Source organism: Oncorhynchus masou, chromosome 25, assembly GCF_036934945.1.
Source record: "Oncorhynchus masou masou isolate Uvic2021 chromosome 25, UVic_Omas_1.1, whole genome shotgun sequence".
In the NCBI taxonomy this organism is placed as follows: Eukaryota; Metazoa; Chordata; class Actinopteri; order Salmoniformes; family Salmonidae; genus Oncorhynchus; species Oncorhynchus masou.
Window position 1 is genome coordinate 21,566,569 of NC_088236.1, and position 18,921 is coordinate 21,585,489.

General features: G+C 43.7%; 1 protein-coding gene across 2 annotated transcripts in view; it reads left to right on the forward strand.

The window, feature by feature from the left end:
- LOC135513911 (hexokinase-2-like) overlaps positions 1 to 18,921 on the forward strand; it is a 93,036-nt gene that overhangs the window by 30,967 nt on the left and 43,148 nt on the right. For both annotated transcript variants that reach the window (XM_064936917.1, XM_064936918.1), the window contains exon 6: positions 14,388 to 14,487. In XM_064936917.1, coding sequence (XP_064792989.1) covers positions 14,388 to 14,487 — 100 coding nt within the window. The remainder of the gene's footprint in view (positions 1 to 14,387; positions 14,488 to 18,921) is intronic.

Sequence of the window (18,921 nt, forward strand, 5' to 3'; positions counted from 1 at the left end):
TCATCCCAAACCATCTCTATTGGGTTGAGGTCGGGTGATTGTGGAGGCCAGGTCATCTGACACAGCACTCCATCACTCTCCTTCTTAGTCAAATAGCCCTTACACAGCCTGGAGCTGTGTTGGGTCATTGTTCTGTTGAAAAACAAATGATAATCCCACGAAGCGCAAACCATATGGGATGGCGTATCGCTGCAGAATGCTGTGGTAGCCATGCTAGTTAAGTGTGCCTTGAATTTTAAATAAATCACAGACAGTGTCACCAGCAAAACACCCCCACAGCATCACACCTCCTCCTCCTTGCTTCACGGTGGGAACCACACATGCAGAGATCATCCGTTCACCTACTCTGCATCTCACAAAGACAGGGCGGTTAGAACCTAAAATCTCAAATTTGAACTCATCAGACCAAAGGAGAGATTTCCACCGGTCTAATGTCCATTGCTTGTGTTTCTTAGCCAAAGCAAGTCTCTTCTTCTTATTTGTGTCCTTTAGTAGTGGTTTCTTTAACCATGAAGGCCTGATTCACGCAGTCTCCTCTGAACAGTTGATGTTGAGATGTCTGTTACTTGAACTCTGTGATGCATTTATTTGGGCTGGTAACTCTGCTGTAGAGGAGAAGTTCATTAGAGGTAATTCTGGGTCTTTCTTTCCTGTGGTGGTCCTCATGAGAGCCAGTTTCATCATAGTCGCAAGAACCATCAAGCCCTGCAATTTAAGAAACTTTCAAAGTTCTCTTTGCTTATTTGAGTTGTTCTTGCCATAATATGGACTTGGTCTTTTACCAAATAGGGCTATCTTCTGTATACCACCCCTACCTTGTCACAACATAACTGATTGGCTCAAATGCATTAAGAAGGAAAGAAATACCACAAATTAACTTTTACAAGGCACACCTGTTAATTGAAATGCATTCCAGGTGACTACCTCATGAAGCTGGTTGAGAGAATACCAAGAGTGTGCAAAGCTGTCAGAGGCAAAGGGTTTGACTTTGAAGAATCTCAAATATAAAATCTATTTTGATTTGTTTTAACACTTTTTTTGGTTAGTACATGAATCCATATGTGTTATTTCATAGTTTTGATGTCTTCTTATTATACAATGTAGAAAATAGTAAAAATAAAGATCTTTGAGTAGGTGTGTTAACTCGACTGGTACTGTATAATAAATCCAATTAATTAAGATTTTATAACACAAAAGAGAAATAACAACAAGGTTTTTGTTTTTGCAATTTTTCTATTTTATAACATCACACTCTGAATAATGCTTGTTAGTAGCTGACATGTCTGTGTGACATTGTTCCCATGCTTAAATAAATTACAGCACTGATGAACCTTGGAGTATTTACCCATTTTGTATGGAACATTAAGTCAAACTCTTCATACTGAGCTTTACAGTAGTTATCCTTTCATGTCTTAAGGTGTATTCAGAACTCGAGGGGGGGGGGGGGTAAGTCATAGGGCGCAGGTAACCTAGCGGTTAGAGCGTTGGGCCAGGTGTACGTAACCCTAAGGTGCCGTACTACTTTGGCTGACCCTATAAAACACATTTTACTGCACCCATTTGGTGTGACAATAAAACATATTTCTTTTATAGCCCACTCTGTGATGGCAATTATGTGAATGTGCTGTGTATGTACATGCAGTGCGTTTGGAAAGTATTCAGGCCCCTTAACTTTTTACCGTTGTGGAAATTCTTAAACAGGGACACTCAAAGTAAATTTTAAATGACTCATTGTTTGTCAGCGAGCTGGAGAGTTTCCAACAAACTTAATGCACCACAGTGAATGTCTGTCAGAAGCTCTGCTAGGGCAGTCCCAGCAGTTGTCTGTGTATAGCTGTGTATAAGACATGTTATATTTGCATGATTTAGCATAATTAATTAATCATTTCCGTTTTGTTTCATTCATATGGCCGACCAATACTGACTGGTTCATAACATGTGGCATACCAATACCTCACGAGGCTTCTGCTCTTTAAGCTGAGACCTTGACATATTAAGTTGTCAAAACAAGGTCTAGGCGTACTGCCAAATTGCAGATACTGATAAGTGAGGATTTGTTCAGTCAGTCACTTGCTGTTATTAGAACAGCACATGTTTTTTAAAATGTTATTTTACCTTTATTTAACTAGGCAAGTCAGTTAAGAACAAATTCTTATTTTCAATGACGGCCTAGGAACAGTGGGTTAACTGCCTGTTTAGGGGCAGAATGACAGATTTGTACCTTGTCAGCTCGGGGGTTTGAACTTGCAACCTTTTGGTTACTAGTCCAACGCTCTAACCACTAGGCTACCCTGTTGCCCTGAGTATAAAATGTCCATCACATTACAGCCTTGTTCTAAAATTTATTAAGTACATTTTTTTCCTCATCAGTATACACCAAACGCCCCACAAGGACAAAGCGAAAACGGGTTACATTTTTTTATTTTACAAATGTATTAATAATAAAGAGCAGACACCAAATTTCATAATTATTCGGACCCTTTGCTATGAGACTCAAGTGAGCTCAGGTGCATCCTGTTTCCATTGATCATCCTTGATGTTTCTCAGTCGGTAGAGCATGGCGCTTGCAACGCCAAGCGTCGTGGGTTCGATTCCCGCTGGGACCACCCATATGTAAAAGTAGTGGCCCCAGCCGACTTGTAAGTCGCTTTGGACAAAAGCGTCTGCTAAATGGGATATATTATATATTATTATATTATATATTATACAACTTGATTGTGGTCTACCTGTGGTAAATTCAAATTATATGACATGATTTCGACAGGCACACCTGTCTGTATAAGTTCACACAGTTGACAGTGTATGTCAGAGCAAAAATCAAGCCGGACAATTGGAAGGAATTGTCAGTAGAACTCTGAGACAGGATTGTGTCGAGGCACAGATCTGGGGAAGGTTACCAACAAATTTCTGCAGCATTGAAGTTTGCCAAGAACACAGTGGCCACAATCATTCTTAAATGGAAGAAGTTTCGAACCATCAAGACTCTTCCTAGGGCTGGCTGCACGGTGATCATCTCAAGGATGATCACTGGAAACAGGATGCACCTGAGCTCAATTTCGAGTCTCATAGCAAATGGTTTGAATACTTCTGTAAATAAGGTATTTGTTTTTTACTTTTAATAAATGTGCAAACATTTCTAACAATCTTTTTTGTTTTGTCATTATGGGGTATTGTGTGTAGATTGAGGGGGGGAAAAATAATGTAATCAATTTTAGAACAAGGCTGTATTGTAACAAAATGTGGGAAAAGTCAAGGGGTCTAAATACTTTCCGAAGGCTCTGTATATGTACAGTACCAGTCAAACGTTTGGACACCTTCTCATTCCAGTGTTTTTCTTTATTTGTTTATTTTCTACATTATAGAATAATTGTGAAGATATCAGAACTATGAAATAACATATGGAATCATGTAGTTACCAAAAAAGGTGTTAAAGAAATCAGTAAATTGTATATTTGAGTTTCTTCAAAGTAGCCACCCTTTGCCTTGATGAGCACACTTTTGGCATTCTCTCAACCAGCTTCATGGAGGACAGTCCATCATTACATGAAGGTCAGTCAAAATGGTGCTGATAGAGGGCAGCTGTTCTTCTAGCCCTTAGGCAACTTTGCAGTATTTTTATTTTTGTGTTTTTTCTTACATTATTAGGTCAGAAACTTGTTATTACGTACAGCGCGGAAGAACTTTTGGATATCAGAGCGGTGGTAACTTACCAGCATTACAATAAGGTTTACGATTTCCCGAATCGGATCCTTTGTTCGTACCCACAAGGGCAATAGAACTGTTTCCCAAGGCTGATCCAAAACACCGCTGGCGGAGAAGAGGTACTCAGAGTGAACTTCCAAGTATATTACTCGCTAATGTTCAGTCTCTGGACAATAAAGTTGATGAGCTGAGGTTATGGATTTCCTTGCAGAGAGACATCTGGGATTGTAACATGCTCTGTTTCACAGAAACATGGCTCTCCGTGCAGCCAGTTGGGTTCTCAGTTCAACCCGCAGACAGGATTAAATCTCTTCGGGAAGAAGGAGGGTGGGGATGTATGTTTCATGATTAACTACTTATGGTTTGATTATGATAATATACAGGAACCCAAGTTTTTTTTCCCCCCGACCTAGAATACCTCAATCAAATGCCAATCCTATTACCTCCCAAGAGAATTCTCTTCGGTTAGTCACAGCCGTGTATATTCCCCCTCAAGCCGATACCACGGCAGCCCTCGAAGAACTTCACTGGACTTTATGCAAACGAGAAACCACATATCCTGAGGACGCATTTATTGTAGCTGGGGATTTGAACAAAGAACATTTTAGGAAAATGCAACAGAAGTTCTATCAGCACATTGACTGAAGTATAGTGGCTTGTGAAAGTATTCACCCCCTTGGCATTTTTCATATTTTGTTGCCTTACACCTGGAATTAAAATGTATTTTTGGGGGGTTTGTGTAATTGGATTTACACAACATGCCTACCACTTTGAAGATGCAAAATAGTGTTTGCAAAACAAACAAGAAATAAGACAAAAAAAAAGAACTTGAGTGTGCATAACTATTCACTCCCTCAAAGTCAATAGTTTGTAGAGACACCTTTTGCAGCAATTACAGCTGCAAGTCTCTTGGTATGTCTCTATAAGCTTGGCACATCTAGCCACTGGGATTTTTGCCCATTCTTCAAGGTACAACTGCTCCAGCTCATTCGAGTTGGATGGGTTCCTGCTGGTGTACATCAATCTTTAAGTCATACCACAGATATTCAATTGGATTGAGGTCTGGGCTTTTTTAAATATTTTTTTTTATTTAACCTTTATTTAACCAGGTAGGCAAGTTGAGAACAAGTTCTCATTTACAATTGCGACCTGGCCAAGATAAAGCAAAGCAGTTCGACACATACAACGACACAGAGTTACACATGGAGTAAAACAAACATACAGTCAATAATACAGTTTAAACAAGTCTACATACGATGTGAGCAAATGAGGTGAGATAAGGGAGGTAAAGGCAAAAAAAGGCCATGGTGGCAAAGTAAATACAATATAGCAAGTAAAACACTGGAATGGTAGATTTGCAATGGAAGAATGTGCAAAGTAGAAATAAAAATAATGGGGTGCAAAGGAGCAAAATTAATTAATTAATTAAATATAGTAGGGAAAGGGGTAGTTGTTTGGGCTAAATTATAGGTGGGCTATGTACAGGTGCAGTAATCTGTGAGCTGCTCTGACAGTTGGTGCTTGAAGCTAGTGAGGGAGATAAGTGTTTCCAGTTTCAGAGATTTTTGTAGTTCGTTCCAGTCATTGGCAGCAGAGAACTGGAAGGAGAGGCAGCCAAAGAAAGAATTGGTTTTGGGGGTGACTAGAGAGATATACCTGCTGGAGCGTGTGCTACAGGTGGGAGATGCTATGGTGACAAGCAAGCTGAGATAAGGGGGGACTTTACCTAGCAGGGTCTTGTAGATGACATGGAGCCAGTGGGTTTGGCGACGAGTATGAAGCGAGGGCCAGCCAACGAGAGCATACAGGTCGCAATGGTGGGTAGTATATGGGGCTTTGGTGACAAAACGGATTGCACTGTGATAGACTGCATCCAATTTGTTGAGTAGGGTATTGGAGGCTATTTTGTAAATGACATTGCCAAAGTCGAGGATTGGTAGGATGGTCAGTTTTACAAAGGTATGTTTGGCAGCATGAGTGAAGGATGCTTTGTTGCGAAATAGGAAGCCAATTATAGATTTAACTTTGGATTGGAGATGTTTGATATGGGTCTGGAAGGAGAGTTTACAGTCTAACCAGACACCTAAGTATTTGTAGTTGTCCACGTATTCTAAGTCAGAGCCGTCCAGAGTAGTGATGTTGGACAGGCAGGTAGGTGCAGGTAGCGATCGGTTGAAGAGCATGCATTTAGTTTTACTTGTATTTAAGAGCAATTGGAGGCCGCGGAAGGAGAGTTGTATGGCATTGAAGCTTGCCTGGAGGGTTGTTAACACAGTGTCCAAAGAAGGGCCAGAATTATACAGAATGGTGTCGTCTGCGTAGAGGTGGATCAGAGACTCACCAGCAGCAAGAGCGACCTCTGATGTATACAGAGAAGAGAGTCGGTCCAAGAATTGAACCCTGTGGCACCCCCATAGAGACTGCCAGAGGTCCGGACAGCAGACCTTCCGATTTGACACACTGAACTCTATCAGAGAAGTAGTTGGTGAACCAGGCGAGGCAATAATTTGAGAAACCAAGGCTGTTGAGTCTGCCGATGAGGATGTGGTGATTGACAGAGTCGAAAGCCTTGGCCAGATCAATGAATGAAGCTGCACAGTAATGTTTCTTATCGATGGCGGTTAAGATATCGTTTAGGACCTTGAGCGTGGCTGAGGTGCACCCATGACCAGCTCTGAAACCAGATTGCATAGCAGAGAAGGTATGGTGAGATTCGAAATGGTCGGTAATCTGTTTGTTGACTTGGCTTTCGAAGACCTTAGAAAGGCATGGTAGGATAGATATAGGTCTGTAGCAGTTTGGGTCAAGAGTGTCCCCCCCTTTGAAGAGCGGGATGACCGCAGCTGCTTTCCAATCTTTGGGAATCTCAGACGACACGAAAGAGAGGTTGAACAGGCTAGTAATAGGGATGGCAACAATTTCGGCAGATAATTTTAGAAAGAAAGGGTCCAGATTGTCTAGCCCGGCTGATTTGTAGGGGTCCAGATTTTGCAGCTCTTTCAGAACATCAGCTGAACGGATTTGGGAGAAGGAGAAATGGGGAAGGCTTGGGCGAGTGCTGTGGGGGGTGCAGTGCTGTTGACCGGGGTAGCAGTAGCCAGGTGGAAAGCATGGCCAGCCGTAGAAAATGCTTATTGAAATTCTCAATTATGGTGGATTTATCAGTGGTGACAGTGTTTCCTATCTTCAGTGCAGTGGGCAGCTGGGAGGAGGTGTTCTTATTCTCCATGGACTTTACAGTGTCCCATAATTTTTTTGAGTTAGTGTTGCAGGAAGCAAATTTCTGCTTGAAAAAGCTAGCCTTGGCTTTTCTAACTGCCTGTGTATAAGGGTTTCTAGCTTCCCTGAACAGCTGCATATCACGGGGGCTGTTCGATGCTAATGCAGAACGCCATAGGATGTTTTTGTGTTGGTTAAGGGCAGTCAGGTCTGGGGAAAACCAAGGGCTATATCTGTTCCTGGTTCTAAATTTCTTGAATGGGGCATGTTTATTTAAGATGGTTAGGAAGGCATTTAAAAATAATATCCAGGCATCCTCTACTGACGGGATGAGATCAATATCCTTCCAGGATACCCCGGCCAGGTCGATTGGAAAGGCCTGCTCGCTGAAGTATTTCAGGGAGCGTTTTACAGTGATGAGTGGAGGTCGTTTGACCGCTGACCCATTACAGATGCAGGCAATGAGGCAGTGATCGCTGAGATCTTGGTTGAAGACAGCAGAGGTGTATTTAGAGGGCAAGTTGGTTAGGATGATATCTATGAGGGTGCCCGTGTTTAAGGCTTTGGGGAGGTACCTGGTAGGTTCATTGATACTTTGTGTGAGATTGAGGGCATCAAGTTTAGATTGTAGGATGGCTGGGATGTTAAGCATGTTCCAGTTTAGGTCGCCTAGCAGCACGAGCTCTGAAGATAGATGGGGGGCAATCAGTTCACATATGGTGTCCAGAGCACAGCTGGGGGCAGAGGGTGGTCTATAGCAGGCGGCAACGGTGAGAGACTTGTTTTTAGAGAGGTGGATTTTTAAAAGTAGAAGTTCAAATTGTTTGGGTACAGACCTGGATAGTAGGACAGAACTCTGCAGGCTATCTTTGCAGTAGATTGCAACACCGCCCCCTTTGGCAGTTCTATCTTGTCTGAAAATGTTGTAGTTTGGAATTAAAATTTCAGAATTTTTGGTGGTCTTCCTAAGCCAGGATTCAGACACAGCTAGAACATCCGGGTTGGCAGAGTGTGCTAAAGCAGTGAATAGAACAAACTTAGGGAGGAGGCTTCTAATGTTAACATGCATGAAACCAAGGCTATTCCGGTTACAGAAGTCGTCAAAAGAGAGCGCCTGGGGAATAGGAGTGGAGCTAGGCACTGCAGGGCCTGGATTCACCTCTACATCGCCAGAGGAACAGAGGAGGAGTAGAATAAGGGTGCGGCTAAAAGCAATAAGAATTGGTTGTCTAGAATGTCTGGAACAGAGAGTTTCTGGGGCGATAAAATAGCATCAAGGTATAATGTACAGACAAAGGTATGGTAGGATGTGAATACAGTGGAGGTAAACCTAGGTATTGAGTGATGAAGAAAGAGATATTGTCTCTAGAAACATCATTGAAACCAGGAGATGTCATTGCATGTGTGGGTGGTGGAACTAAATGGTTGGATAAGGTATAGTGAGCAGGACTAGAGGCTCCACAGTGAAATAAGCCAATAAACACTAACTAGAACAGCAATGGACAAGGCATATTGACATTAAGGAGAGGCATGCTTAGTCGAGTGATCAAAAGGGTCCGGTGAGTGGAGAGGTTGGTTGGGGGTCACTGCGATTTAGACAGCTAGCCAGGCCATCGGTAGCAAGCTAGCATAGGATGGAGGTCTGTTATTAGCCACCTCTTGCGTTCCTTAGCCACCTCTTGTATTCCGTCAGTAGATTAGTGGGGTTCCGTGTGGTAGAGGGGATTAATCCAAATCACACAACAACAAAAATAAAAACAATAGATATAGTTATAGAGGCCCAAGAAGAAAAAAATGACTAGGTCATTCCAAGACTTTTAAATGTTTCCCCTTAAACCACTCGAGTGTTGCTTTAGCAGTATGCTTAGGTTCACCTTCCAGCTGGGCAATGACCCTATCTCCCAGTCTCAAATAGCTGGAAGACTGAAACAGGTTTCCCTCAAGAATGTCCCTGTATTTAGCACTATCCATCATTCCTTCAATTCTCACCAGTTTCCCAGTCCCTGCTGATGAAAAACATCCCCACCGCTTGATGCTGCCACCATGCTTCACTGTGGGGATAGTGTTCTCGGGTGATGGGGTGTTGATTTTGCACCAGACATAGCATTTTCCTTGATGGACAAAAAGCTCAAAGTCAGTCTCATCTGACCAGAGTACCTTCTTCCACATGCTTGGGGAGTCTCCCACATGCCTTTTGGTAAACACCAATTTTTTTTGTTAAACAATGACTTTTTCTGGACAGCTCTGTGCAGTGTACAGCTTAAGGTGGTCCTGTGGACAGATACTCCAATCTTCGCTGTGGAGCTTTGCAACTCCTTCAGGTTTATCTTTGGTCTCATCGTTGACTCTGTTTAATGCCCTCCTTGACTGGTCCATGAGTTTTGGTGGGTGGGCCCTCTCTTGGCAGATTTGTGGTGGTGCCATATTCTTTCAATTTTTTAATGGTGCTCCGTGGGATGTTCAAGGTTTATGGTATTTTTTTATAACCCAACCTGTACTTCTCCACAACTTTGTCCCTGACCTGTTTGGAGAGCTCCTTGGTCTTCATAGTGCCGCTTGCTTGCTTGGTGGTGCCCCTTGCTTAGCGGTGTTGCAGACTCTGGGGCCTTTCAGAACAGGTGTAGATATCCTGAGATCATGTGATACTTAGATTGCACACGTGGACTTTAAATAATTATGTGACTTCTGAAAGTAATTGGTTGCACCAGATCTTATTTAGGGGTTTCATAGCGAAGGGGGTGAATACATATGCATGCACCACTTATCCGTTTTTAATTTGACATTTTTTCAACAAATTTTTCACTTCACCAATTTGGACTATTTTGTATGTCCATTACATAATATCCAAATAAAAATCAATTGAAATTACTGTTTGTATAATGCATCAAAATATGAAAAAACGCCAAGAGGGATGAATTTTTGCAAAGCACTGTACCCATTCAATGCTGGTCTGACCAATCAGAATCCATACTTCAAGATTGTTTTTATCACGCGGGCTAGGATATGTTCCGGGTAGCCTCTGAGAATAACATTGAATACGCTGATACGGTGACAGAGTTTATCAGGAAGTGTACAGGAGATGTGACTGACCATTAAAACCTACCCTAACCAGAAACCGTGGATAGATGACAGCATTTGTGCCAAACAAAGCGAGAAACCACTGCATTTAACCATGGCAAGGTGACTGGGAATATGGTTAAATACAATCAGTATAGAGACAAAGTGGAGTAGCAATTCAATGTCTCATACACGAGACGTATGTGTCAGGTTCTACAGACAATCACGAACTACAAAAGGACACCCAGCCACATCGGACACCAACGTCTTGCTTCCAGATAAGCTAAACACCTTCTTCGCCTGCTTTGAGGATAACACAGTGCCACTGAGGCGGTCCGCTACCAAGGACTTTAGGTTCTGCTTCTCCGTGGCCAACATGATTAAAACATTTAAGCTTGTTAACCCTCAAAGGCTGCCGTGCCAGATGGCATCCCTAGCCTGTCTACCAAGCATGCACAGACCAGCTGGCTGGAGTGTTTACGGACATATTCAATCTTCCTGTCCCAGTCTGCTGTCCCCACATGCTTCAAGATGGCCCCCATTTTTCCTGTACCCAAGAAAGCAAAGGTACCTGAACTAAATGTCTATTGCCCCATTGCATCCACTTCTGTCATTAGGAAGTGCTTTGAGAGACTAGTCATGGATCATATCACCACTACCTTACCTGACACCCTAGACCCACTTCAATTTGCATACCGCCTCAATTGATCCACAGACGATACAATCTCCATCGCACTGCACTATCCCATCTGGACAAGAGGAAAACCTAAGTAAGAATGCTGTTCATTGACTATAGATCAGAATTCAGCACCTTAGTACCCTCCAATCTCATCATTAAGCTTGGGGCCCTGGGTCTGAACCCTGCCCTGTGCAACTGGGTCCTGGACTTCCTGACAGGCCACCCCCAGGTGGTGAAGGTAGGAAACACCGCCACTTTGCTGATCCTCAACAATGTGGCCCCATAGGGTTGCGTGCTCAGCCCACTCCTGTACTCCCTGTTCACCCATGACTGCGTGGCCATGTCATTGTGCAGACACAACAGTAGTATTCTTGATTACCATCAATGACGAGACAGCCTACAGGGAGGTGGTAAGGAGTGTGGTGCCATGAAAAAAATAACCTCTCACTTCGGTCAAAACAAAGGAGCTGATCATGGACTTCAGGAAATGGGACCCCCCTTTTCACATCAACGGGACCGCAGTGCAGAAGGTGGAAAGCTTCAAGTTCCTCGGCGTACACATCACTGACAAACTGAAATGGTCCACCCACACAGACAGTGTGGTGAACAAGGCGCAACAGAGAAATGTTAGATATTACTTGTTCGACATTACTGCACTGTTGGAGCTACAAACTCAAGCATTTTGCTATACCCGCAATAACATCTGCTAAACATGTATGTGACCAATAAAATTTGATTTCAATTAGAAAAATTAAGAACTTAATGTTTCTTCAAGTGCAAAACCATCAAGCGCTATTCCCACTAAGTGCGAACTAGTTGGGATATCATTTGTTTTTCAACAGTACAATGACCCAAAACACAGCTCCAGGCTGTGTAAGGGCTATTTTGACCAAGAAGGAGAGTGATTGAGTGCTGCATCATATGAACTGGCCTCCACAATCACCTGACCTTAACCCAACTGAGAGGGTTTGTGATGAGTTGGACAGCAGTATAATTGCACATGACGAGGCCCAAATGCAGACACAGGAGGCAGATGGTTGAGCTCCGATATTTATTGCACCAAAGGGTTAGGCAAAAAGGCAGGTTGGGGAAAGGCGAGGGTTCATAAACCAGGTCAGAGTCCAAGGGGATAGGCAGGTTAGTGTGGTCAGGCAGGCGGATTCGGCGTCAGGATCGACAAGGGTCAAACCCATGAGGGCCAGGAAAAAACAGACTGGGAAAAATAGGAGCTAGGAAAAATGCTGGTTGACTTGGCAAAACAAGATGAACTGGCACAGAGAGAAACACAGGGATCAATACACCGGGGACTAATGATTGGCAATCACCAAGACAGGTGAAATAGATCAAGGCATGACAGAATCCCCCCCCAACCTGGGTGACCGGGATTTCGGGGGTGAAAGTTGGCGATGGGGGCCGGGTCCAGGATGTCTCTAGCGGGAACCCAGCACCTCTCCTCCGGGCCGTAACCATCCCAGTCAACCAGGTACTGGAAACCCCTGCCCTGTGGTCGAACACCCAGGATGCATTTCACCGTGTATGCCAGATGACCATCGATGACGGGGGGACTGGGCCTGGAGACAGACGACTAAGGGCTGTGAGACACAGGATTAATCCTAGACACATGGAAAGTTGTGTGAATACGGAAGGTACAGGGTAACACAAGATGGACAGCAGTGGAACTAAGGACCCTAGAGATGGGAAAAGGACCAATGAGATGGGGGGGAACAGTTTGCGGGACTCTACTCGAAGGTGCAGGTCCCGAGTGGAAAGCGCCATACCCTCTGCCCAATGCGGTAGCGGGGAGCTGGAGTCCGGCGACGATACCTAAAGTTGGTCTTGAGAAGTGCTGCTTGAGCTCTTCTCCAGGTACGTCGACAGTGGAGGACAAACATCTGGGCCGAGGGTATGTGGACCTCTTGCTCTTGTTCTGGGAAGAGTGGAGGTTGATACCCCATAGAGCACTCAAAACGGGAGAGTCCCGTGGCTGAACAGGGAAGGGTGTTCCGAGCATACTCCACCCAGACCAGTTGTCGACTCCAGGTAGTGGGGTTGGTTGAGACCAGGCATCTTATGGTGGTTTCTAGGTCCTGATTAGCTCGCACCGACTGGCCGTTGGATTGGGGATGGAATCCGGAGGACAGGCTGGCCAACAACCCAATAAGGGTGCAGAAATGGGTGGCCTTGGAGAACCGGTCCACTACCGTCAGAATGACAATGTTGCCATCAGATGGAGGGAGCCCAGTGACCAAGTATGCAAAGTATACAAGCGGTGGACACTTTTTCCGTGCTTTTAGGGCCCATAATGCAATTCTTCAATTCTTCCGAAAATGGGTATGGCTTCACAACGGTTTCAGATTTGAAGAAAATGACGGAAAATATGCAGCCGAAGTCCAACAAGATCGGATACAAATTAATTTCTTTAACTAATTATGCCAAACATTAAAATGTTGAGTAATGTAATAAAGTCATGATTTAAATCAATTACATCACGTTATGTTGGCTGACAATTTGTTAGCTACACTATCCTTACGAACCACATAGCATTACAGCAGTATGTACCGGTATGCTAGTTACCTAATGTGAGTTGGCTACTAATACATCGAACTTGCCATGCAGTATATTAACTATATGCTAACTACGCAGCTTTTATTGACTTGATTATTCACTTCATTCTTAGCTAAGTGGTATAGTCGTTGTGCCTTCTCAATGGACATTGTTAATTCTGGTCATCTACTCTGATTTCAGAGCACTCTCGTCTGAGTGTTCCAGAGCGCAGAATAACTGAATTTATGAATGCTCAAAACCTGTTGAATGTGGCTGATGTCCGTAAACGTTGGCAAAAAAAAGCATTATTTTGTCAGCAGTACATTTACAGTCACCAACGCTCTGAATAACATGAAAACAGCCTAACCAGCTCTGTTTGGGCAAGTAAAATGGTCAGAGTGAGGTGTTCTCTCATTTGTGTCTGGGTGCAGTTGGGAGGTCAAATGCTCGGATCAACTCTACTCCTCGGTCAGAGCGTCCAGTGTGTGCTCTGAAGGCTCTGAGCTAACAAATGGATAATCTGACACTGCTCTGGATTTTCAAATGCTCAGAGGGCACTCTGGCACTCCAGATTGAATTTACGAATACACCCGAAATCGTAAAATGTCTAGCTAGTTAAGCTAACAAGCTAGCAAGAGCTTGCATTGCAACAGCATCAATTTCCGATACAGGGAAAATGCTAATACGCTCAACTGAAACCATACTGTTCGTAGCATGTTTTTCAGATGCTAAATTATCTGAAATTGATTGTGTAGCTTATCGAAGATGTTTTGGACATGAAGTACAACATGCATGGGATTTGTGACACAAATGCTAAAATGTGTGGATTTGGAAACAGTCACAGGGTAACTAAACCAAAGCAAGGATTGCTGTCATACCTTGGCCATAGACTACTTACAGGGTTAGGAAACCAATATGTAATTTGTGTGTGATTTAAATTGGCTGCTAATAACAGACCATTAGTGTTGATCTAGGATCAGTTTTGACATTTAGATGACAATTAATAAGATCACATGGACATGATGGACCTGATCCTAGAACTGCACTACTACCCTGATCACAACCTGTATCTTTACTTGTTGATCTTCATAGGTGTTGCGTCATGCGTAATGATGTCAATCACAGCACACTGGCTACTAGGTAAGTCACTTGATAAGTTAATTATGTCCTGTTTATTTATTTCTAGGACTTTGACATTGACATTGTGTCGGTGATCAACGACACTGTGGGCACCATGATGACCTGTGGATATGATGACCATCACTGTGAAATAGGCCTAATTGTCGGTGAGTCTCACCAGGATCCTGTTGCACGTACAGTGGGGAGAACAAGTATTTGATACACTGCCGATTTTGCAGGTTTTCCTACTTACAAAGTATGTAGAGGTCTGTAATTCTTATCATAGGTACACTTCAACTGTGAGCGAGGAATCTAAAACAAAAATCCAGAAAATAACATTGTATGATTTTTTAAGTAATTAAATAGCATTTTATTGCATGACAGTAAAATACCAACCAGTAAGAATTCCGTCTCTCACAGACCTGTTAGTTTTTCTTTAAGAAGCCCTCCTGTTATCCACTCATTACCTGCACCTGTTTGAACTCGTTACCTGTATAAAAGACACCTGTCCACACACTCAATAAACAGACTCCAACCTCTCCACAATGGCCAAGACCAAAGAGCTGTGTAAGGACATCAGGGATAAAATTGTAGACCTACACAAGGCTGGGATGGGCTACAGGACAATAGGCAAGCAGCTTGGTGAGAAGGTAACAACTGTTGGTGCAATTATTAGAAAATGGAAGAAGTTGAAGATGACGGTCAATCACCCTTGGTCTGGGGCTCCATGCAAGATCTCACCTTGTGAGGCATCAATGATCATGAGGAAGGTGAGGGATCAGCCCAGAACTACATGGCAGGACCTGGTCAATGACCTGAAGAGAGCTGGGACCACAGTCTCAAAGAAAACCATTAGTAACACACTACGCCGTCGTGGATTAAAATCCTGCAGCGCATTCAAGGTCCCCCTGCTCAAGCCAGTGCATGTCCAGGCCCGTCTGAAGTTTGCCAATGACCATCTGGATGATCCAGAGGAGGAATGGGAGAAGGCCATGTGGTCTGATGAGACAAAAATAGAGCTTTTTGGTCTAAACTCCACATGCCGTGTTTGGAGGAAGAAGAAGGATGAGTACAACCCCAAGAACACCATCCCAACCGTGAAGCATGGAGGTGGAAACATCATTCTTTGGGGATGCTTTTCTGCAAAGGGGACAGGACGACTGCACCGTATTGAGGGGAGGATGGATGGGGCCATGTATCGCGAGATCTTGGCCAACAACCTCCTTCCCTCAGTAAGAGCATTGAAGATGGGTCGTGGCTGGGTCTTTCAGCATGACAACGACCCGTAACACACAGCCAGGACAACTAAGGAGTGGCTCCGTAAGAAGCATCTCAAGGTCCTGGAGTGGCCTAGCCAGTCTCCAGACCTGAACCCAACAGAAAATCTTTGGAGGGAGCTGTATGTCCATATTGCCCAGCGACAGCCCCGAAACCTGAAGGATCTGGAGGTCTATATGGAGGAGTGGGCCAAAATCCCTGCTGCAGTGTGTGCAAACCTGGTCAAGAACTACAGGAAACGTATGATATCTGTAATTGAAAACAAAGGTTTCTGTACCAAATATTAAGTTCTGCTTTTCTGATATATCAAATACTTATGTCATGCAATAAAATGCAAATTAATTACTTAAAAATCATACAATGTGATTTTCTGGATTTTGTTTTAGATTCCGTCTCTCACAGTTGAAGTGTACCTATGATAAAAATGACAGACCTCTACATGCTTTGTAAGTAGGAAAACCTGCAAAATCGGCAGTGTATCAAATGTTCTCCCCACTGTATATGGGGATTAGTGAAAATGTGTGACATATCATAGTAGGGTTGGGTATCTGATTTGACAGTCAACGGTTTAGCCTATTTGAACTTGACTGGCGCCTCGCAGTGGCAGCAGCGCACAGCACGAGTGACATTCCAAATATTTTTCCTATTTGCCATAACCCATTTCAATAAATGTTATATACATTTACATTTTAGTCATTTAGCAAACAATCTTATCCAGAGCGACTTAAAGTTAGCGCATTCATCTTAAGATGGCTAGGTTGGACAACAAAATACTGTATCTCAGTCATTCCTCAATAAAGTAGCTATCAGCAAAGTCAGAACTAGTCGGGGGGGGGAAACAAGTTCGTGCAGGGGTTTGATGGCACAAGCGGGGAGCCCATTCAAATGCATGTTGCAGAAGATGACAAGTGCCTGGGTTAGGGGGATACCTAGTCAGTTGTACAACTGAATGCCTTCAACTGAAATGTGTCTTCTGCGTTTAACCCAACCCCTCTGAATCAGAGAGGTGCAGGGGCTGCCTTAAATGACATCCACGTCTTTGGCGCCTGGGGAACAGTGGGTTAACTGCCTTGCTCAGGGGCAGAATGACAGCATGGGATTCGATCCAGCAACCAAGGCTCTAACCACTAGGCTACCTGCTGCCACTAGTATGTTGTAGAGCAGAGTCACTGACTTTGATATTTGCAGAGAACGCCAGGGTGTTGTCCAGGGTCACGCCAAGGTTCTTTGCCCTGAGAAGATAGTGAGAGAGTTGGTCAGAGACCGCACGCTGAAGTGTAATGGAAAGACAATTTAATTTAATTTTACCTTTATTTAAAAAAAAGGCAAGTTAGTTAAGAACAAATTCTTATTTTCAATGACGGCCTGGGAACCTGTTCAGGGGCAGAACGGCAGATTTGTACCTTGTCAGCTCGGGGGTTTGAACTCGCAACCTTCCGGTTACTAGCCCAACGCTCTAACCACTAGGCTACCCTGCCGCCCCACAATGAATGGATACCGGTCTGTAGTGTGACGTCAGAGGGGTCAAGTGTTGGTTTTGAGGTGGGGAGTGACTCTGGCCATTTTGAAGGCAGAGGACGCAGCTAGTGGTCAGGGATGAGTTGATGTGAGGAGTGGGAGAAGGTCCCCAGACATCTGGAGGAGGGATAGGGTCGAGCAAGCAGGTTGTTGGTCGGCCGTACCTCACTAGTCGCAGGATTTCATCTGGAGAGAGAGGGGAGAAAGAAGTCAAGGCGTAGGGTAGTTGTGTGAGTGGGACCAGTGGACTCAATAGGCTGAGTGAATGAGGAGCGGATGTCATCATCTTTCTTTTCAAAGTAGTTGACAAAGTCGTAGGGAGGGATTGGAGATTTAAGGAGGGAAAAGGTGGTAAATAGTTTCCTACGGTTAGAGGCAGAAGCTTAACATTTTGATTGATAGAAAGTGGCTCTAGCAGCAGAAGGTAGAGAGAAGGGAATGAAACTTTTTCGCTCAGCTGCCCGCAGCCCTGTAAGCTCGCAATGAGTCAGAGTAGGAGGGGAGGGCTGAGCAGAAGGGGAGGGCCGAGCCGGCCGGGAAGAAAGGGGGCAGTGGATGTCCTAGGATGCGGAAAGGGAGAAGAGTAAGGTTGAAGAGGCAAATTCAGGAGACGGGGAGAAGGATTTAGCAGAAGGGAGAGATGATAGGATAGAAGAAGAAAGCATAGTGAGAGCGAAGATTGCGATGGCGCATGACCATCTGTGTAGGGTTGGAGGAGAGGGAGACAGAAAAGGAAACAAAGTAATGATCAGAGACCTGAAGGGGGGTTGCAGTGAGATTAGTAGGTGAACAGCCTCTAGTAAAGATGATGTAAAGCGTAAAAAAACTGAAAAAATTTCAGTCTCTCGATGTGCAAAACTGATAGAGACATACCCCAAACGACTTACAGCTGTAATCGCAGCAAAAGGTGGCGCTTCAAAGTATTAAATTAAGGGGGCTGAATAATTTTGCACGCCCAATTTTTCAGTTTTTGATTTGTTAAAAAAGTTTGAAATATCCAATAAATGTCGTTCCACTTCATGCTTGTGTCCCACTTGTTGTTGATTCTTCACAAAAAATACAGTTTTATATCTCTATGTTTGAAGCCTGAAATGTGGCTAAAGGTCGCAAAGTTCAAGGGGGCCGAATACTTTCGCAAGGCACTGTAATTGTTTAAACTTGGTAACTGGCTTGCCGTGCAGGCTATGCGACTTGGGAGATCTGTTCACTTGCAGCAGTGTGGGGGATGGGCAGCGGCCAATAAGTTTGACATGAGGGAGAGAGTAGCCATGCAGACCCGCGCTAGTTTGACAAACTTGTAGATACCGTAAGTTATCTATCATCCCATCTTCTAGTGCTTCTTGACTGCATCAAATCGATGTGATAAAGTTAGCTAAAATAGATTAGCCTAAGATATCTAGGCTAATTGAAGCTATTTTGCTGAGCTTCCCATCCCTCTCTACAACAACTACATTCAGATTAAACAACAGCCTATCTAATGGTTGCTTGTTGTAGCCTACTCATTCTCATTTAGCTAATTTAATTCCATAATTTGTATTCAATTTTGCATTGATTAGAAATCTCCCACGTTGCTTGCTACACATGGAGCCAAAGATTGTAGCCTAGTGCCACTTTGATTGTCCGACAATAACAAAAATTGTGTGAAACCTGTGTAGATTAAAGTGTGTATTTTTATGGGGCGCATGTGATAAAAATAAACAATATAAACGCAACATGCAACAATTTCAACAATTTTACTGAGTTACAGTTCATGTAAGGAAATCAGTTAATTGAAATTAATTAAATAGGCCCTAGTCTATGGATTT